At 48.0% G+C, this 22,201-nt stretch overlaps 1 protein-coding gene across 1 annotated transcript in view; it reads right to left on the reverse strand.

Annotated features, from left to right (window-relative positions):
- Positions 1 to 5,596, reverse strand: part of LOC144488627 (NF-kappa-B inhibitor beta-like) — a 33,039-nt gene extending 27,443 nt beyond the window's left edge. Inside the window, exon 1 of the mRNA XM_078206693.1 lies at positions 4,929 to 5,596. Coding sequence (XP_078062819.1) covers positions 4,929 to 5,383 — 455 coding nt within the window. The 5' untranslated portion in view covers positions 5,384 to 5,596. The remainder of the gene's footprint in view (positions 1 to 4,928) is intronic.
- Between the last annotated feature and the right edge of the window lie 16,605 nt (positions 5,597 to 22,201).

Below are 22,201 nucleotides of genomic sequence, written 5' to 3' on the forward strand. Positions count from 1 at the left end.
GAGCCATCCCAAGGTGCTTCAAAGGGCCAGAATCAGGCACAATCTGACATGCACACAAGGAGATAATAGGGCAAGAGGTCCTCGAATGAGCAATGATTGGATAGATAGAAACACAGGAATTAGCAGAGATAGGCCATTTGGCCCTTCGAACCTGCTCCACCATTCATTATCATGGTTGATCATCAAATTCAATATCCTGATCCCACCTTCCTCCCATATTCCTTTGGACCCAAGAGTTCTACCTAATTTCTTCCCGGAATCATACAACTTTTTGGCATCAACTGCTTTCTGGTAGTAAATTCCACAGATTTATTACTCACTGGGTGAAGAAATTTCTCCTCGCCTCAGTCCTAAAAGGTTTACCCCTTATCCTCAAACTATGACCCCTAACCTGATGGATGAGCTTTAGGGGACAAATTCAAGGAGGGAAGCCAGTTGAAGGGGCAGGGAAGTTTAGGGAGGGAATTCCAGAGCTGAGGGCCACAGCCGCTAATGGCGGGGCAATTCAAAATCAGGGTCACCACATAAGATTATTGCAAATATACGACCTCGGACCTATAGCATCTGCATTAACTTTCATGTCAATTCGGAATTCCTCAAGACAAGCGATATTGATGTCTAGTGATTTCAGGCATCCATGTCAGTACGCAGGGTAAAGCTCCCTCTGAGCAGCCTAATAAAGCACCTCAGCTCCACTTTCAATTGCACTGGTGTGACAGTTCTTAGAGCTACTCTTAAGATTGCCAGCGAACGCGAGCTTTGTGCTGTGGACCCAGTGGGGAGTTAGTCTGGGACGGACCACGGTCATTTCACAAGGGGTCATAGAAATCATAGAAACCCTACAGTGCAGAAGGAGGCCATTCGGCCCATCGAGTCTGCACCGACCACAATCCCACCCCATATATTTACCCGCTAATCCCTCTAACCTACGCATCCCAGGACTCTAAGGGGCAATTTTTAACCTGGCCAATCAACCTAACCCGCACATCTTTGGACTGTGGGAGGAAACCGGAGCACCCGGAGGAAACCCACGCAGACACGAGGAGAATGTGCAAACTCCACACAGACAGTGACCCGAGCCGGGAATCGAACCCGGGACCCTGGAGCTGTGAAGCAGCAGTGCTAACCACTATGCTACCGTGCCGCCCCGGGTCATTTCAGCCACTGGGCTGGATTCGCACCCAGGTTGCAGGGGTGAAAGGAAAGCCCATGTTAACTTCACTAGGTCAGGTAATTTTTTTTAAAAAACAATTATTTTCCCTATTCCTTTTGCACGCTAGTTCTAAAAATGTTGTCGATCGGAGTTAAGAGGTCTGAAAGACCAGGTGGGGTGTGGAGATAAGGGAGAGCCTCCGGGAATACATCTAACCAGAGGGGAACAGAACAATTTGGGATTTTTATAGAACGCTTTTCATCACCTCAAAACACTCCAACGGACATCAGAGCCACTTTTAAAGTTCAGGCACGGTGGCACAGTGGGTTAGCACTGCTGCCTCACAGCGCCAGGGACCCGGGTTCGATTCCCGGCTTGGGTCACTGTCTGCACGTTCTCCCTGTGTCTGCGTGGGCTTCCTCCGGTTTCCTCCCACAGTCCAAAAGACGTATGTTAGGTGAATCGGCCATGCTAAATTCTCCCTCGGTGTACACGAACAGGTGCTGGAGAGTGGCAACTCGGGGATTTTCACAGTAGCTTCATTGCGGTGTTAATGTAAGCCTACTTCATAGAAATCATAGAAACACTTGAGTGCTGAAGGAGGCCATTCTGCCCATCGAGTCTGCACCGACAACAATCCCACCCAGGCCCTATCCCCAGCAACCCACTCCGTTAATCCCTCTAACCTACGCATCCCAGGACACTAAGGGGCAATTTAGCATGGCCAAAGAGGCACATGACATGCATAGGCAGCTGGGATCAAGTGAATCTCTTGAAGAGTAGAGGGGGCGTAGGAGTAGAGTTAAGAGAGAAATCAGGAGGGCAAAAAGGGGACACGAGATTGTTTTGGCAGATAAGGCAAAGGAGAATCCAAAGAGCTTCTACAAATACATAAAGGGCAAAAGAGTAACAAGGGAGAGATAAGGATCAACAAGGTCATCTATGTGCAGATCCACAAGAGATGGGCGAGATCCAAAATGAATATTTCTCATCAGTATTTACTGTTGAGAAAAGCATGGATGTTAGGGAACTTGGGGAAATAAATAGTGATGTCTTGAGCAGTGTACATATTACAGAGAAGGAGGTGCTGGAAGTCTTAAAGCGCATCAAGATAGATAAATCCCCGGGACCTGATGAAGTGTATCCCAGGACGTTGTGGGAGGCTAGGGAGGAAATTGCGGGTCCCCTAGCCGAGATATTTGAATCATCGATAGTCACGGGTGAGGTGCCTGAAGATTGGAGAGTGGCAAATGTTGTGCCTTTGTTTAAAAAGGGCTGCAGGGAAAAACCTGGAACTACAGGCCAGTGAGCCTCACGTCTGTGGTGGGTAAATTATTGGAAGGCATCTTGAGAGACAGGATCTACAGGCATTTAGAGATGCAAGGACTGATTAGGGACAGTCAGCATGGCTTTGTGAGTGGAAAATCATGTCTCTCAAATTTAATTGAGTTTTTTGAAGGGGTAACCAAGAAGGTAGATGAGGGCAGTGCAGTTGATGTTATCTACATGGACTTTAGCAAGGCCTTTGACAAGGTACCGCATGGTAGGTTGTTGCATAAGATTAAATCTCACGGGATCCAGGGTGAGGTATCTAAATGGATGCAAAATTGGCTTCTGGGAGGTTGTAGAGAGTTGTTTTTCAAACTGGAGGCCTGTGACCAGCGGTGTGCCTCAGGGATTAGTGCTGGGTCCACTGTTATTTGTCATTTATATTAATGATTTGGATGAGAATATAGGGGGCATGGTGAGTAAGTCTGCAGATAACACCAAGATTGGTGATATAGTGGACAGTGAAGAAAGTTATCTCCAATTGCAACGGGATCTTGATCAATTGGGCCAGTGGACTAACGAATGGCAGATGGAGTTTAATTTAGACAAATGCGAGGTGATGCATTTTGGTAGATTGAACCAGGGCAGGACTTACTCAGTTAATGGTCGGGCGCTGGGGACAGTTACAGAACAAAGCGATCTAGGGGTACATGTTCATAGCTCCTTGAAAGTGGAGTCACAGGTGGACAGAGTGGTGAAGGCGGCATTTGGCATGCTTGGTTTCATCAGTCAGAACATTGAATACAGGAGTTGGGACGTCTTGTTGAAGTTGTACAAGACATTGGTACGGCCACACTTGGAATACTGTGTGCAATTCTGGTCACCCTATTATAGAAAGGATATTAAACTAGAAAGAGTGCAGAAAAGATTTACTAGGATGCTACCAGGACTTGATGGATTGAGTTATAAGGAGAGGCTGAATAGACTGGGACTTTTTTCTCTGGAGCGTAGGAGGCTGAGGGGTGACCTTATAGAGGTCTATAAAATAATGAGGGGCATAGACAAGGTAGATAGTCAATATCTTTTCCCAAAGGTAGGGGAGTCTAAAACTAGAGGGCATAGGTTTAAGGTGAGAGGGGAGAGATACAAAAGTGTCCAGAGGGGCAATTCTTTCACACAGAGGGTGGTGAGTGTCTGGAACAAGCTGCCAGAGGTAGTAGTAGAGACGGGTACAATTTTATCTTTTAAAAAGCATTTAGATAGTTACATGGGTACGATGGGTATAGAGGGATATGGGCCAAATGTGGGCAATTGGGATTAGTTTAGGGGTTTTAAAAAAAAAGAGCGGCATGGACAAGTTGGGCCAAAGGGCCTGTTTCCATGCTGTAAACCTCTATGACTCTATCAACCTAACCCGCACATCTTTGGGAGGAAACCAGAACACCTGGAGGAAACCCACGCAAACACGGGGAGAATGTGCAAACTCCGCACAGACAGTGACCCAAGCCAGGAATCAAACCCAGGTCCCTGGAGCTGAGAGACAGCAGTGCCAACCACTGTGCCACCATGCCGCTTGTGACACTAATAAATAAACTTTAAACTGTTATAAAATCATAGAATCCCTGCAGTGCAGAAGGCGGCCATTCAGCCTGCACCGACAATAATCCCACACAGGCCCTATCCCCGTAACCCCATGTATTTACCCTGTTAGTCCACCTGACACTAAGGGGCAATTTTAGCATGGTTAATCCATCTAACCTGCACATCATTGAACACTAAGGGGCAATTTAGCATGGCCAGTACACCAAACCTATACATCTTTGGACACGAAGGGGCAATTTAGCATAGCCAATCAACCTAACCCATTCATCTTTGGACTGCGGGAGGAAACCCACACAGACATGGGGATAGCGTGCAGACTCTCCACAGATAGTGACCCGTGGCTGCAACTGAACCCGGGTCCCTGGCACTGTGCCGCAAGAAGTTTGTGCACGCAAACAATAATGGTCGTATGATCTTTTTCTTAGTGACGTTGACAGAGGAAGAAAATTTTGAGGAGGATGCCACCATTGAGGGGGAGGAGGGGGATTCCCTGTCCCTTCTCAAAATAGTGCCAAGGAATCAGAGGGCACACGGGAGCTTGGTTTAAAATCTCATTTGATAGATGGACCCCTTCCCTCTGCACTGGGGACCGTTAGCCTCAAATTTTGTGCTCAGGTTGTTGAAGTTGGACCTGAACATGTAGGCGACCTTCTGCTCGAGAGACACCCTTACTTCTCCTTTCAAAAAGCGCGATGATTTTTTTTTAAACGTTAACCCGAGAGGTCCAATGCCTCATTCGAAAGTTGGCATGGTTTGTTGTTGGCATTGGGAGGTGCAGCATGTGCATTCCCAGGCGTGTTTCTGCATCCTTATTCGGGGAGGGCGGTGCAGTTAGGTCAATGGCTGTGCCCACCCGCTGGTGGCATTTCTTCCTTTGCCCCCTCTTCCGAGGAGAGATACTCACGAGTCAAAGTCTTCGGTGCAGTAGCTGAGCAGGTCTTCCAAGGTGACCGCCCTCTCGGGGGCATTGCCGAGCTCCACCTTCTCGATGCCCCGGGTGATCTGGCCGATGCCGCTCTCCACCCGCTGTTGGGTGGACGGGCAGATGTCAGGCTCGGTGCCCACAGGCATGCGCCCGCCACCATCCTGGCTCTCTTCTAACTCAACGGCGCCCTGGTCAACGCCACCCCACTCATCGAACTCCCTGACCTGCAGCTCGCTGAGGGAGCCAATGCCACTGTCGTAGAAGTCATCGCCCTCCACCCCAATGGGCTCTCCATGGTTCTCCAAGTTTGCCTTGCCAGCCCAAGGGGCAGCCACTTTGCCCGTGCCCAGCTTGGACGGCCGCTTGGCTCCGAGGCTGTTCAGCAGCTGCTGCTGTTGCTGCTGACGCTGCTGCTGCTGCTGGACAACCTCCATCTTCTGCCGAGCTGCCACTTCAAAGAAAAAAATCTCCTTTGCAAATGAATTCTACTGACACATTTCGACCCTTCAGCGAAATCTATGAGGTAAAGCGGCCATGGTTCGGGCCGGAGAGCAGCGGTTTGGACGGGGAGGCAAGAGGAAAATGGGAAGCGACGCTGGACAATCGAATGAAAATGTCCGCCTTGTTTACTCATTCCAGCAGCGGGAAACCCCCCACTCGGCCGGCGACCAATCATAGCGCGCCTTACTACCGGGTGGCCTGTCAGATGTGCGCATGCGCATGCGCCGACTATGCCTTCTACCGCAATGCCTTCTGGTAGTTGTAGTTTTGTTCTGCAGCAACAACAACAACTCCAAGACTTGGCCCTGATCCCAGCACCTCAGGACGTCCAAAGCACTTTAACTGGCAATGAAACACATTTGTTTTTAAAGTGCAGTGATTTTGTTGAAATTGCAGGGAAGGAAGCTGCCAATTGATACACGGTAAGATCCCACAAATGGTGATGGCCTGTGGTATTATCATAGTAAGAAGTTTAACAACACCAGGTTAAATTGAGTTTGTGTCTTTATATGCCCTGTTTGTGAACAGAATTCCTACTCACCTGAAGAAGGGGCTTGGGGCTCCGAAAGCTTGTGTGGCTTTTGCTACCAAATAAACCTGTTGGACTTTAACCTGGTGTTGTTAAACTTCTTACTGAGTTTACCCCAGTCCAATGCCGGCATCTCCACATCAGTATTATCATAGGACAATAGAGTCCCTACAGTGCAGGAGGAGGCCATTTGGCCCATCGAGCCTGCACTGGCAACAATACCCCACCCAGGCCCTATCCCCGTAAACCCATGTATTTACCCTGCTAATCCCCCAACACCAAGGGGCAATTTACCATGGCCAATCCAACTAACCTGCACATCTTTGGACACTAAGGGGCAATTTAGCATGGCCAATCCACCTAACCTGCACATCTTGGGACACTAAGGAGCAATTTAGCATAGCCAATCCACCTAACCCGCACATCTTGGAACACTAAGGGGCAATTTAGCATGGCCAATCCACCTAACCTGCACATCATTGGACACTAAGGGACAATTTAGCATGGCCAATCCACCTAACCTGCACATCTTTGGACACTAAGGGACAATTTAGCATGGCCAATCCACCCAACCTGCACATCTTTGGAGTGCGGGAGCAAAACCGGGCACCCAGAGAAAATCCACGCAGACACAGGGAGAATGTGCAAACTCCACACAGACAGTCACCCAAGGCCGAAATCGAACTCGAGTCCCTGACGCTGTGAGGCAACAGTGCTAACCACTGTGCCACCGTGCTGCACATTGATACAGAACCTCAGGACACCTGAAGCACTTCACTGGCAATGAAACGCATGTGTTTAAAAGTCCAGTGATCGTTGAAATGCAGGAAACGAAGCAGCCTATAAATACACAGTAAGATCCCAAAAAGCAACATTGTGATAATAACTGGCTAATTGTGTTCCTGGGGATATTGGTTGAGGGATACATGTTAGCCAGGACACCAGGGACAACTGTCCTGTTATATCTTCTGGCTCCTGTAAGTTAGAAATAATCACATTTTAGGTTCAAAGCGCTGCAGCTTCATTGTGGCACAGTGGTTAGTGGCACAGTGGCACGGTCTATCACCACCTTCCTGCACCCAGCCCGCAGCCTGTAGCTTACAGCGCTTCAGGTGCAGATCCAGGTACTTTTTAAAAGAGTTTAGTGTCTCTGCCTCCACCACCAACTTGGGCAGTGAATTCCAGACACCCAACACCCTCTGCGTAAAAAAGTTCTTCCACATGTCCTGTCTATACCTACTGCCACTTATCTTGAATCTATGTCCAGAAGAAAAAATCTCAGCAGGTCTGGGCAGCATCTGTAAGGAGAGAAAAGAGCTGACGTTTCGAGTCCGGACGACCCTTTGTCAAAGTTAAAAAGGCAGAGAAAGTGGGAGATATTTATACTGCAGGGGGAGGGAATGAAAGATGAGTCATAGCCACAGAAACCAGGGGAAAGGCTGCTAATGGCAGCCCATAGAGAGAATAGAGGGTGTGAATGGCCAAACGGCAGAGAAGCTGTAATCAGAGGGTAAACTGTGACAGATGAAGATGTTGAGGGGGGGGGGGAGATGGGACAGAGGTAGAATGTAGAAAAGGGGAAGTGGGGGGAGAAAAGGGAAGGGAAGGGGGATGAAGTAGAGGGAAAGAGTGGGAAGAAAAATGAAGAAAGACAATGAAATAAAAGGTAGAAATAAAAAAAATTAAATAAATGAAAACAAAGGGGTGGAGGTGGGGTGGAGCGAATCATCTGAAGTTGTTGAATTCGATGTTGAGACGGGAAGGCTGTAAAGTGTCGAGCCGGAAGGTGAGATGCTGTTCCTCCGGTTTGCGTTGAGCTTCACTGGAACATTGCAGCAGGGCCAAGGACAGACATGTTGGCACGGGGAGCAGGATGGTGTGTTAAAATGGCGAGCAACCGGAAGGTCAGGGTCCTGATTGCGCACAGACCGAAGGTGCTCAGCAAAGCGATCGCCCAGTCTACACTTGGTCTCTCCGATATAGAGGAGACCACATTGGGAGCAGCGAATGCAACAGACCAAATTGAAAGAGGCTCAAGTGAAACACTGCTTAACCTGGAATGAGTGTTTTGGACCTTGGATGGTGAGCATGGAAGATGGTGTTGGGTATAATGGAGGAGTGGACTAGGTTATCCCGGAGAAAACGGTCTCTATGGAATGCTGACAGAGGGAGTGAAGGGAAGAGGTGTTTGGTGGTGGCATCAAGCTGGAGTTGGCGAAAATGGCGGAGGATTATGCTTTGCATGCAGAAAATCTATGAATCTATGCCCCCTGGTTCTAGAATTCTCTGCCAAAGGAAACAATTTTATCCCATCCACTCTATCTCCCCCTCATAATGTTGTACAATTCTACCAATTCACACCTCAGCCTTCTTAGTTCCAAGAAAAATAACCCCAACCATTCCAATCTCTCCTCATAGCTACACTTTTCTGCCCTGGCAGCATTCTTGTAAACCTCCTCTGCACTCTCTCCAGAGTAATTACGCCCTTCCTGTATTTATGATGACCAGAACTTCACACAATACTCCAGTTGTGGCCTCACCAGAACCCCAACACGGTGGCACAGTGGTTGGCACTGCTGCCTCACAGCGCTAGGGACCCGGATTCGATTCCTGGCTTGGGTCACTGTCTGTGGGGAGCTTGCACATTCTCCCCGTGCCTGCATGGGTTTCCTCCGGGTGCTCCGGTTTCCTCCCACAGTCCGAAAGACGTGCTGGTTAGGGTGCATTGGCCGTGCTAAATTCTCCCTCGGTGTACCCGAACAGAGTGTGGCAACTAGGGGATTTTCACAGTAACTTCATGTAGGCCTACTTATGATACTAATAAAATAAACTAATAACAGAGAAGCAATCCTAGGATCACAGTTGGGCTATAGGCCAGGAAGGTTAACGTCAATGGGACAGACTCGAATCAGGGGGCCTACTCATAGAAACATAGAAGATAGGAGCAGGAGGAGGCCATTTGGCCCTTCGAGCCTGCTCCGCCATTCATTACAATCATAGCTGATCATCCAACTCAATAGCCTCATCCTGCTTTTCCCCATAACCTTTGATCCCATTCGCCCCAAGTGCTATATCCAGCCGCCTCTTGAATACATTCAATGTTTTGGCATTAACTACTTCCTATGGTAATGAATTCCACAGGCTCACCACTCTTTGGGTGAAGAAATGTCTCCTCATCTCCGTCCTAAATGGTCTACCCCGAATCCTCAGACTGTGACCCCTGGTTCTGGACTCCCCCACCATCCTCCCTGCATCTACCCTGTCTAGTCCTGTTAGAATTTTATAAGTCTCTATGAAATCCCTCCTCATTTGTCTGAACTCCAGCGAAAACAATCCTAACCTCGTCAATCTCTCCTCATACATCAGTCCCGCCATTCCCGGAATCAGCCTGGTAAACCTTCGCTGCACTCCCTCGAGAGCAAGAACATCCTTCCTCAGAAAAGGAGATTGAAACTGCGCACAATATTCTAGGTGTGGCCTCACCAAGGCCCTGTATAATTGCAACAACACATCCCTGCTCCTGTACTCGAAACCTCTCGCAACGAAGGCCAACATGCCAATTTGCCTTCTTTACCGCCTGCCGCACCTGCGCGCTTACCTTCAGCGACTGGTCCACAAGGATCGACTGTTCCGTTTCACTTGTGGTCAGGAACTTATTTGCATGTTACAACTGTGGGATTTTTTAACCTCTTTACGAGGGTTAACAATTTCATACAAATGCCAACAAAACACTTGGGGTTAATTTCAGGGGGATTAGATTTGCAGAACTGTGCAGAGTTATATTTAACCGGAGCTGTGATTAGACCACAGTGCAGCGCTGTGCAAAGTTCTGGTCACCATGTTATAAAAACAGGATCTCTCAGATAAAAGCGGATGCTGGAATCTGAAACAGCTCTGGCCAGGGGTCATCCAGACTCGAAACGTTGGCGCTATTCTCTCTCCACGGATGCTGTCCAACCTGCTGAGATTTTCCAGCATTTGATTTGATTTATTATTGTCACGTGTATTCGTGAAAAGTATTGTTTCTTGAGCGCTATACAGACGGAGCGTACCGTTCATAGAGAAGGAAAGGAGAGAGTGCAGAATGTAGTGTTACAGCCATAGCTAGGGTGTAGAGAAAGATCAACTTAGTGCGAGGTAGGTCCATTCAAAAGTCTGACGGCAGCAGGGAAGAAGCTGTTCTTGAGTCGGTTGGTACGTGACCTCAGACTTTTGTATCTTTTTCCCAATGGGAGAAGGTGGAAGAGAGAATGTCCGGGGTGCGTGGGGTCCTTGATTATGCTGGTTGCTTTGCCGAGGCAGCGGGAAGTGTAGACAGCGTCAATGGATGGGAGGCTGGTTTGCGTGATGGATTGGGGCTACACTCACTGAGGAATGTATAGGACTTTTTTGACAAGGATGGTAACAGACATGAGAGGTATAGAACTATCAGCATAGGGGTGCACAACGTTCTAAAGTGGGAAGGTGATCAGCCAGATGTCGTGGTACACATCAGTACCAATGACGTGGAAAGGAAGAGTGAGAAGGTCCTAAAGAGTGAGTACAAAGAGCTTGGAAGGAAGTTAAAAAGCAGGACCCCGAGGGTAGTAATCTCAGGATTGCCAGTGAGGGCAGGAGTAGGATGCTTGAGCGGATAAACACGTGGCTGAGGAACTGGTGCAGGGGGCAGGGTTTCCGATTCTTGGATCATTGGGACCTCTTCTGGGGCAGGTGGGACCTGTACAAGAGAGACGGGTTACACCTAAACTACAAGGGGACCAATATACTTGCAGGGAGGTTTGCTAGTGTTATTGGGGAGCGTTTAAACTAGATTTGCACGGGGATGGGAACCAGAGTGCCAGAGCAGATAGTGGAGCAGGGGTCAAAAGACAGGTTAGTTCAAGCAAAATCACAAATGGAAGAGTTGAGTGTGGTGGAAATAACCTTTTGAGGTGTGTCTATTTCAATGCCAGGAGTATTGTGGGGAAGGCAGATGAGCTGAAGGCGTGGATAGACACATAGAAATATGACATTATAGCCATTAGTGAAACTTGGCTACAGGAGGGGCAGGACTGGCAGCTCAATGTTCCAGGGTTCCAATGTTTCCGGCGGGATAGAGGCAGAGGGATAAAAGGTGGGGGGGCATTGTTGGTCAGGGAAAATGTTACAGCAGTACTCAGGCAGGATAGATTAGGGAGCTTGTCTACAGAGGCCCTATGGGTGGAGCTGAGAAACAGGAAAGGTATGACCACATTAATGGGGTTGTATTATAGACCACCCAATAGTCAGCAAGAATTGGAGGAGCAAATCAGCAGAGAGATAGCTGACAACTGCAAGAAACACAAAGTTGTGATAATAGGGGATTTTAATTTTCCACATATAGATTGGGACTCGCATACTGTTAAAGGTTTAGCCGGGGTAGAGTTTGTAAAATGTGTTCAGGAGAATTTTCTACATCAGTATATAGAGGTGCCAACTAGAGAGGATGCGATATTCGATCTCCTATTGGGAAATGAGTTAGGGCAGGTGATGGATGTGAGTGTGAGGGAACACTTTGGATCCAGTGATCATAATGCCATTAGCTTCAACCTGATCATGGATAAGGATAGATCTGGTCCTCGGGTTGAAGTTCTGAACTGGAAAAAGGCCAAATTTGATGAAATGAGAAGAGATCTGGGAAGTGTGGATTGGCACAGGCTGTTCTCTGGTAAGGATGTAAATGGAAAGTGGGAGGCCTTCAAAGGAAAAATTTTGAGAGTGCAGAGTTTGTATGTTCCTGTTTGGATTAAAGGCAAAGTAAATAGGAATAAGGAACTTTGGTTCTCGAGGGAGATCGTAACACTGATTAAGAGGAAGAGAGAGTTGTATGAAATGTACAGGCAGCAAGGAACAGACCAGATGCTCGAGGAGTATAAAAAGTGCAAGAAGCTACTTAAGAGGGAAATCAAGAGGGCTAAAAGAAGACATGAGGTTGCTTTGGCAGACAGAGTGAAGGAAAATCCAAAGAGCTTCTATAGGTATGTTAGGAGCAAAAGGATAGTGAGGGATAAAATTGGTCCTCTTGAAGACCAGAGTGGTAGACTGTGTATGGAACCAAAAGAGATGGGGGAGATACTAAATGGTTTTTTTGCATCCGTATTTACTGAGGAAACGGGCATGGAGTCTACGGAAATAGGGCAAACAGGTAGGGAGGTCATGGAACCTTTACAGATTAAAGGGGAGGAGGTGCTTGCTGTCTTGAGGCAAATCAGGGTGGATAAATCCCCAGGACCGGACAGGGTATTCCCACGGACCTTGAGAGAAGCTAGTGTTGAACTTGCAGGGGCCCTGGCAGACATATTTAAAATGTCAGTATTCACGGGGGAGGTGCCGGATGATTGGAGGGTGGCTCATGTTGTTCCGTTGTTTAAAAAAGGTTCCAAAATAAATCCGGGAAATTATAGGCCAGTAAGTTTGATGTCGGTGGTGGGCAAGTTATTGGAAGGTGTGATAAGGGATAGGATCTACAAATATTTGGATAGACAGGGACTTATTAGGGAGAGTCAACATGGCTTTGTGCGTGGTAGGTCATGTTTGACCAATCTATTAGAGTTTTTCGAGGAGGTTACCAGGAAAGTGGATGAAGGGAAGGCGGTGGATGTTGTCTACCTGGATTTCAGCAAGGCCTTTGACAAGGTCCCCCATGGGAGGTTAGTTAGGAAGGTTCAGTCTCTGGGTATACATGGGGAGGTAGTAAATTGGATTAGACACTGGCTCAATGGAAGAAGCCAGAGAGTGGTTGTGGAGGATTGCTTCTCTGAGTGGAGGCCTGTGACTAGTGGTGTGCCGCAGGATCGGTGTTGGGTCCATTGTTGTTTGTCATCTATATCAATGATCTGGATGATAATGTGGTAAATTGGATCAGCAAATTTGCTGATGATACAGAGATTGGAGGTGTAGTGGACATTGAGGAAGGTTTTCAAAGCTTGCAGAGGGATTTGGACCAACTAGAAAAATGGGCTGAAAAATGGCAAATGGAATTTAATGCAGATAAGTGTGAGATATTGCACTTTGAAGGACAAACCAAAGTAGAACGTACAGGGTAAATGGTAGGACTCTGAAGAGTGCAGTTGAACAGAGGGATCTGGGAATACAGGTACAGAATTCCCTAAAAGTGCCGTCACAGGTGGATAGGGTCGTAAAGAGTGCCTTTGGTACATTGGCCTTCATAAATTGGAGTATCGAGTATAAAAATTGGAGTGTTATGGTAAGGTTATATAAGGCATTGGTGAGGGCGAATTTAGAGTATTGTGTACAGTTTTGGTCACCTAGTTACAGGAAGGATGTAAATAAGGTTGAAAGAGTGCAGAGAAGGTTCACAAGGATGTTGCCGGGACTTGAGAAGCTGAGTTACAGAGAGAGATTGAATAGTTTGGGACTTTATTCTCTGGAGCGTAGAAGAATGAGGGGAGATTTGATAGAGGTGTATAAAATTTTGATGGGTATAGATAGAGTGAATGCAAGCAGGCTTTTTCCACTGAGGCTAGGGGAGAAAGAAACCAGAGGGCATGGGTTAAGGGTGAAAGGAGAAAAGTTTAAAGGGAATATTAGGGGGGGCTTCTTCACGCAGAGAGTGGTGGGAGTGTGGAATGAGCTGCCGGCTAAAGTGGTAAATGCAGGGTCACTTTTAACATTTAAGAAAAACTTGGATGGGTTCATGGATGAGAGGGGTGTGGAGGGATATGGTCCAAGTGCAGGTCAGTGGGACTAGGCAAAAAATGGTTTGGCACAGACAAGAAGGGCCAAAAGGCCTGTTTCTGAGCTGTAATTTTCTATGGTTTCTACTACATTCTATGACTGTCCAGACTGCTCTTTCCGTAGACTCATAGAACCTCTACAGTTCAGAAGGAGGCCATTCGGCCTATTGAGTCTGCACCAACAACAATCCCACCCAGCCCCTACCCCCCTCTAACCCAACATCTTTACCCTGCTAATCCCCCTGACACTAAGGAGCAATTTATCATGGCCAATCAACCTAACCTGCACATCTTTGGAGGAAACCAGAGCAGCCGAAGGAAACCCACGCAGACACGAGGGGAATGTGCAAACTCCGCACGGACAGTCACCTGAGGCCGGAATCGAACCCGGGTCCATTGGGCTGTGAGGGAGCAGTGCTAACCATTGTGCCACTGTGCATAAATTCGCCCTCAGTGTACCCGAACAGGCGCCAGAGTGTGGCGACTAGGAGATTTTCACAGTAACTGCATTGCAGTATTAACGTAAAGCCTACTTGTGACACAAATAAATAAACTTATAAATAATGATTTTGTGATCATTAGACTTTAAATTCCAGATTTTCATTGAATTCAAATTCCACCATCTGCCGTGGCAGGATTCGAACCCGGTTGTTCATCCAGTAGAAGAAGCTACTCTTCAATTATAGGCAATAAAATGAAACTAAACTTTCTTCAACGGTTAAATCAAAGAAAAAGGTTTAATAAAGAAACTTCATTACTCCTCCAACACTTGAGACCTCACCTTGGGCCATTCCAAACTTCCCACAATTCCCAACAGATTCCTACTTATACTAAATCAGCTGGTCAGCTGACCACCACATCATTTTCTCATTGGCTACATGGTCTACTGGGTCAGCTGACCTTTACAGCTTGTTACCATAGGTCAAACTCTAACAGATCCAATATTATCCCACATTTCACCTCCCACAGTCTGAAAGGTGTGCTGGTTAGAGTGCGTTGACCCGAACAGGCGCCGGAGTGAGGGGAATTTCACAGTAACTTCATTGCAGTGTTAATGTAAGCCTTACTTGTGACTAATAAATAAACTTTAACTTTAACTTCAACATTCCAACACCTGGGTTCGATTCCCGGCTTGGGTCACTGTCTGTGTGGAGTTTGCACATTCTCCTCGTGTCTGCGTGGGTTTCCTCCGGGAGCTCCGGTTTCCTCCCACAATCCAAAGATGTGCGGGTTAGGTTGATTGGCTATGCTAAAATTGCCCCTTAGTGTCCTGGGATGCATAGATTAGAGGGATTAGTGGGTAAAATATATGGAGGTAGGGCCTGGGTGGGATTGTGGTCGGTGCAGACTCGATGGGCCGAATGGCCTCTTTCTGTACTGTAGGGTTTCTATGATTTCTTTCTATGATTTCTATGTTCCCCGGGGCGGCACGGTGGCACAGTAGTTAGCACTGCCGCCTCACAGCACCAGGGACCCGGGTTCGATTCCCAGCTTGGGTCACTCTGTCTGTGCGGAATCTGCACGTTCTCCCCCCGTGTCTGCGTGGGTTTCCTCCGGGTGCTCCGGTTTCCTCCCACAGTCCGAAAGACGTGCTGGTTAGGGTGCACTGGCCGTGCTAAATCCTCCCTCAGTGTTACCCGAACAGGAGTGTGGCGACTAGGGGATTTTCACAGTAACTTCACTGCAGTGTCAATGTAAGCCTTGCTTGTGACACTAATAAAGAAACTTTGCTTTTTTAACCCTGGATTATTAGTCGGCTATGCCACTGCCTCCCCACTATCTCCTATTTCCATGTGTTACCCTCACGCCTTGAGTCAAACTAGCGCCTGGTCTCTACTCAGTGAGTGGGGAGGTGGTAAGTGGGCACTACGTGGCAGCGAGTTGCTATTTAAAAGTACATCCCGCTGCCAGCCCCCCCCCCCCCCCTCTTCCTCCACCCACCTCCCCAGCTTCCACCACCTGTGTCAAAACAGCAAGTTATGGACGAGTGGCAGCTCTGTGGGTTGGATTATTTGGCGGGCTGTGTGTGTGTGTGTGTGTGTGTGGTTTCTCTTTTTATTTTGCAAACTCTGCAGTTGTCCCGGCAGTTAATGCGTGGGCGCCCTCAGCAGACTCGCTCGATGTCGCACCCACGTAAGTTCAGAAATAAGAAGATCGCACTGAGGCTGTGTATTTCTTTTTCTCGAATCAAACATGCTCACCATCTCTCAGTGGTTTTATGCAAAGAATGTGCGCTGACTGAGACAAAACATACCCAAAAAATTGTGGTGGGGGGGGGGGGGGGGGGGAGCGGGGGAGACATGAGATTATATTTTTTAAAAGAGCAGTAAGTGATCTGGAAGGCACTGCCTGAAAGCAGATTGAAGGGGGAACTTTCAAAAGCAGATTGGATTAATTCTTTGAAATAGGGGAAAACTGCAAGTTCTTGGGGTGGGGCGGGGGGAAGGGCGAGGGACTAATAGAATAGCTCTTTCTGTTAGGGGCTGTTACGATGGTTTTCTTGTTGTGTTTAAAACTATCAAGTAGCCAGGCAAAGTACCAGAGTGGTTTCAGATGAATTTTACGGTAACTATAGGCCTCTGAATTAAGCCATTCAGAGTGAAAGATTTTAGAAATACAAAGGCAATTAAAGCCTCAGCTTCCATTACAAGTAATCAGCATTCACCAATAGACGTACAGGAGTTATCATAGAATCCCTACAGTGCAGAAGGAGGCCATTCGGCCCATCGAGTCTGCACCGACCGCAATCCCACCCAGGCCCTATCCCCATAACCCCACCCTAGCTAATCACCCTGACACTAAGGAGCAATTTAGCATGGCCAATCCACCTAACACCTTATCTCTATCCATTCATAGTTAAGGTTGCATCATGCATACATAAGGGTATAATGTCCAATTGTGCATGTTATATCGTCAAGAAATAATAGCTATATCTCTGACCAATCTCTCCCCTCCCAAAGTTAGGTGAGTCTAAAACTAGAAGGCATAGGTTTAAGGTGAGAGGGGAGAGATATAAAAGTGTCCAGAGGGGCAATTTTTTCACACAGAGGGTGGTGAGTGTCTGGAACAAGCTGCCAGAGGTAGTAGTAGAGGCGGGTACAATGTTGTCTTTTAAAAAGCATTTAGACAGTTACATGGGTAAAATGGGTATAGAGGGATATGGGCCAAATGCGGTCAATTGGGACTCGCTTAGGGGTTTAAAAAAAGGGGTGGCATGGACAAGTTGGGCTGAAGGGCCTGTTTCCATGCTGTAAACCTCTATGACTCTCTATGACTTTATGACTCAATGGTATCTCAACCTTCCTTTCCATTGTTCCTTATTCCAATGGACAGACATGAGCTGCAGCTGTACGGTACAGTGGCACAGTGGTTAGCACTTCTGCTTCACAGCTTCAGGGACCTGGGTTCGATTCCTGGCTTGGGTCACTGTCTGTGTGGAGTTTGCACATTCTCCTCGTGTCTGCGTGGGTTTCCTCCGGGTGCTCCGGTTTCCTCCCACAGTCCAAAAGATGTGCGGGTTAGGTTGATTGGCTATGCTAAAATTGCCCCTTAGTGTCCTGGGATGCATGGATTAGCGGGTAAAATATGTAGGGATATGGGGGTAGGGCCTGGGTGGGATTGTGGTCGGTGCAGACTTGATGGGCCGAATGGCCTCTTTCTGTACTGTAGGATTTCTATGATTTTCTATGATCATTCGACTAGATCATCCTTGAGCCTTTTATTCTGGGTTTTCTTTAATCAAAACCTGTCGTTTGCACATAGCTTTCCCTGTGTGACTGAGGTTCATAGAATCCATAGAACCCCTACAGTGCAGAAGGAGGACATTCAGCCTATCAAGCCTGCACAGACATTAAACCCACCCAGCTCCCATCCTCGTAACCCTGCCAAACCCCTGATATTAAGGGGCAATTTAGCATGGCCAGTGCACCTAACCTACACATCTTTGGACACTAAGGGGCAATTTAGCATGGCCAATCCACCTAAACTGCACATCTTGGGACACTAAGGGCCAATTTACCATGGCCAATGCACCTAACCTACTCATCTTGGGACACTAAGGGCCAATTTACCATGGCCAATGCACCTAACCTACTCATCTTGGGACACTAAGGGGCAATTTAGCATGGCCATTCCACCTAAACTGCACATCTTGGGACACTAAGGGCCAATTTACCATGGCCAATGCACCTAACCTACTCATCTTGGGACACTAAGGGCCAATTTACCATGGCCAATGCACCTAACCTACTCATCTTGGGACACTAAGGGCCAATTTACCATGGCCAATGCACCTAACCTACTCATCTTGGGACACTAAGGGGCAATTTAGCATGGCCAATCCACCTAAACTGCACATCCTGGGACACTAAGGAGCAACTTGGACTGGCCAATCCACCTAACCTGCACATCTTGGGATACTAAGGAACAATTTAGCATGGCCAATCCACCTAACCCTCACATCCTGGGATACTAAGGGGCAATTTAGCATGGCCAATCCACCTAACCCGCACATCCTGGGATACTAAGGGGCAATTTAGCATGGCCAACCCACCTAATCTGCACATCTTGGGACACTAAGGAGCAATTTAGCGTGGCCAATCCACCTAACCTGCACATCCTTGGATACTAAGGGGCAATTTAGCGTGGCCAATCCACCTAACCCTCACATCCTGGGATACTAAGGGGCAATTTAGCATGGCCATTCCACCTAAACTGCACATCTTGGGACACTAAGGGCCAATTTACCATGGCCAATGCACCTAACCTACTCATCTTGGGACACTAAGGGGCAATTTAGCATGGCCAATCCACCTAAACTGCACATCCTGGGACACTAAGGAGCAACTTGGACTGGCCAATCCACCTAACCTGCACATCTTGGGATACTAAGGAACAATTTAGCATGGTCAATCCACCTAATCTGCACATCTTGGGACACTAAGGAGCAATTTAGCATGGCCAATACACCTAACCCGCACATCCTGGGATACTAAGGGGCAATTTAGCATGGCCAATCCACCTAACCCGCACATCCTGGGATACTAAGGGGCAATTTAGCATGGCCAATCCACCTAAACTGCACATCTTGGGACACTAAGGGGCAATTTAGTATGGCCAATCCACCTAACCTATCCATCTTTGGACTGTGGGAGGAAACCGGAGCACCCAGAGGAAACCCACGCAGACACGGGGAGAATGTGCAGACTCCACACAGACAGTGACCCGAGGCCGGGAATCGAACCCGGGACCCTGGCGTGGTGAGGCAGCAGTGCTAACCCACTGTGCTAATGTGTCCTCCTATATTCAAAGGGATTAAAGATTAAAGGAGGTCGGGGGCTGGTGGACGCACGTGGGAAAAGCCACTATCAGATCAACCATGAATTGCAAAGTAGGCCTGAGGGGGCCAAATGGCCTCTTGGTGCACTGACCCTTCACGTGCTGCTTTGGGTCTCCCTCTGCGGTTCTGCATTGTGATTCGATTGAGTCAAAATCACTAAAAGGTTGAAAAGTTTGAGTTGACAGCTGACGGTAATAGAAACAGATGATCTCAAGTTAAATAACTCCAGCCATGATTCATCACCCTGTGACATTTGAATGAATTTCTACTGAATAATGTCCAAATTGGATATGACTAGGACCAGCTGTCGCATAGCCAATCGTGGTTATCTCCTGAACTGTGACATACATGTGAAAACGTATTTCCTGTTTTACAGATAAGTTTCAGACAGCCCGATCCTATTCCTCATGCCCATTTGACATTGAGTTGTGAAATTGTGACAGAGTGCATGTCTGGTTCAGTGAAGGGATTGTGTTTCTATTGTGTGTGCCTCCTCCCGACTTCCTTGTAGCCATCCCTGCCTCGCGGAGAACTGAGGATGTTGTGCTCTCTCCCCTCTGTGTCAGGAGCTTGTGGGTTCGAGCCCCACTCCCGACCCTTAGAATCATAGAGTGCAGAAGAGACCCTGCGGCCCATCGAGTCTGCACTGACACACACCTAATCCCATTTACCAGCACTTGGCCCATAGCCCTGAATGTTATGATGTGCCAAGTGCTCATCCAGGTACTTTTTAAAGGATGTGAGGCATCCCCCCTCCACCACCCTCCCAGGCAGCGCATTCCAGACCTTCACTACCCTCTGGGTAAAAAAGCTTTTCCTCCCATCTCCCCTCCCTAAACCTCTTGCCCCTCACCTTGAGCCTATGTCCCCTCATGACTGACCCTTCAACTAAGCTGCTCCTTATCCATTCTGTCCAAGCCCCTCATAATCTTGTACACCTCGATCAGTTTGCCCCTCAGTCTTCTCTGCTCCAACGAAAACAACCCAAGCCTACGCAACCTCTCTTCATAACTTAAATGTTCCATCCCAGGCAGCATCCTGGTGAATCTCCTCTGCACCCCCTCCAGTGCAATCACATCCTTCCTACAATGTGGTGACCAGAACTGCACACAGTGCTCCAGCTGTGGCCTCACCAAAGTTCTATACAACTCCAACATGACTGCCCTGCTTTTAGAATCTACAGTGCAGAAGGAGGCCATTTGGCCCATCGAGCCTGCACTGACAACAATCCCATCCAGGCCCTATCCCTGCCACCCCCTGACACACTAAGGGGCATTTTAGCATGGCCAATCAACCTAACCCGCACAGCTTTAGATTGTGGGAGGAAACCGGAGCACCCGGAGGAAACCCATGCAGACACGGGGAGAACGTGCAAACTCCGCACAGCCAGGAGGGGCATGGTGGCACAGTGGTTAGCACTGCTGCCTCACAGCACCAGGGGCCCGGGTTCAATTCCCGGCTCGGGTCACTGTCTGTGTGGAGTTTGCACATTTTCCACGTGTCTGCGTGGGTTTTCTCCGGGTGTTCTGGTTTCCTCCCACACTCCAAAGATGTGCTGGTTAAGTGGATTGGCTATGCTCAATTGCCCCTTGGTGTCAGGGGGACTAGCTAGGGTAAATACATGGGGTTGGGGCCTGGGTGGGATTGTGGTCGGTGCAGACTTGATGAGCCAAATGGCCTTCTTCTGCACTGTAGGATTCTATGATGCCAGACACCCGAGGCCGGAATTGAACCCGGGTCCCTGGCACTGTGAGGTAGCAGTGCTAACCTCTGTGCCACCCACAGATCTTGTAATCGATGCCTCGAATGATAAAGGCAAGTGTCTCATATGCCTTTTTAACCATCCTACTAACATGTAACTTGAGTCATATTCCTGGCCGACGCTCCTCATTATGTATTCACCCATAGACATTTAGTGCCCAGAGGACCACAAACTAGGCTTGGTAACTTGGAACATTGGAGAGTTCTTTATTGTCGATGTGCGCTGTTCCAGTCAGATCTCTGACCGCACAACCGGGTCCCACACTGGGAGGAGCTAATCCACGCAGGGGCCACCTGACCCACGCTCTTAAAGGGGTTTGAATCCCACCATGGCAAATGGTGAAATTTAAATTCCAAATGATGGAATAGTGAATTCAATTAATATTCAATATTGAATTCCATACTAAATTAGAAGTCTAATGATGGACCTTCTGCTTCACTAATGCCCCTTGTGGCAGCATGGTGGTTAGCGCTGCTGCCTCACAGCGCCAGGGATCCGGGTTCGATTCCCGGTTTGGGTCACTGTCTGTGCGGAGTCTACACGTTCTCCCCGTGTCTGCGTGGGTTTCTTCCGGGTGCTCCGGTTTCCTCCGGCAGTCTGGTTAATTGCATTGACCATGCTAAATTCTCCCTCAGTGTACCCGAACAGGCGCCGGAGTGTGGCGACTAGGGGATTTTCACAGTAACTTCATCGCAGTGTCAATGTAAGCTACTTGTGACACTAATAAATAAACTTTATATTTCCTAAGCTGACTCTTCAGTGCAGTACCGAGGGAGTGCTGCACTGTTGGAGGTACCGTCTTTTGAATGGGGCATTGAATTGAGACCCCTGTCTGCTCTGTCAGGTTAAGAGCGGTAAGAGTTTTAACAACACCAGGTTAAAGTCCAACAGGTTTATTTGGTAGCAAATGCCATGGTGGCTTCCCATCACCACCACCCCGCGGTAGATACGAGAACAGAGGTGCATGAGGAGAACTTCCACCCCTCAACCATCAACATCACACCCAAGCAACCTGACAGAAAATGACAGAATTCTCCAGCCGCGCTGTTCCAAAAGCCAGAAATTCCCACCCGACTATCAATGGGGCCTCACATTGTCCACTAAAATTCCAGCGGCAGGCGGGATGGTAGAATTCCGGCCTACATCTCAATCCCTGCTCCTTCGGACACCAGAGCAGAGTATTTGAATATTTTTAAGGCGGAGCTAGATAGATTTCTTGATTAATGAGAGGGTGAAAGGTCATCAGGAATGTGGGGTAAGGTCACAATCAGTTCAGCCATGACCTTATTGAATGGGCAGGTAAGATCAGGCTCGAGGGGCCGAATGGTCTTACTCCTGCTCCTAATCTGTGTACGACATATGTAGAACATGACACAATATTTATAGATCATTTTCAACATCATTTAT

Source organism: Mustelus asterias, unplaced genomic scaffold (genome assembly GCF_964213995.1).
Source record: "Mustelus asterias unplaced genomic scaffold, sMusAst1.hap1.1 HAP1_SCAFFOLD_1726, whole genome shotgun sequence".
In the NCBI taxonomy this organism is placed as follows: Eukaryota; Metazoa; Chordata; class Chondrichthyes; order Carcharhiniformes; family Triakidae; genus Mustelus; species Mustelus asterias.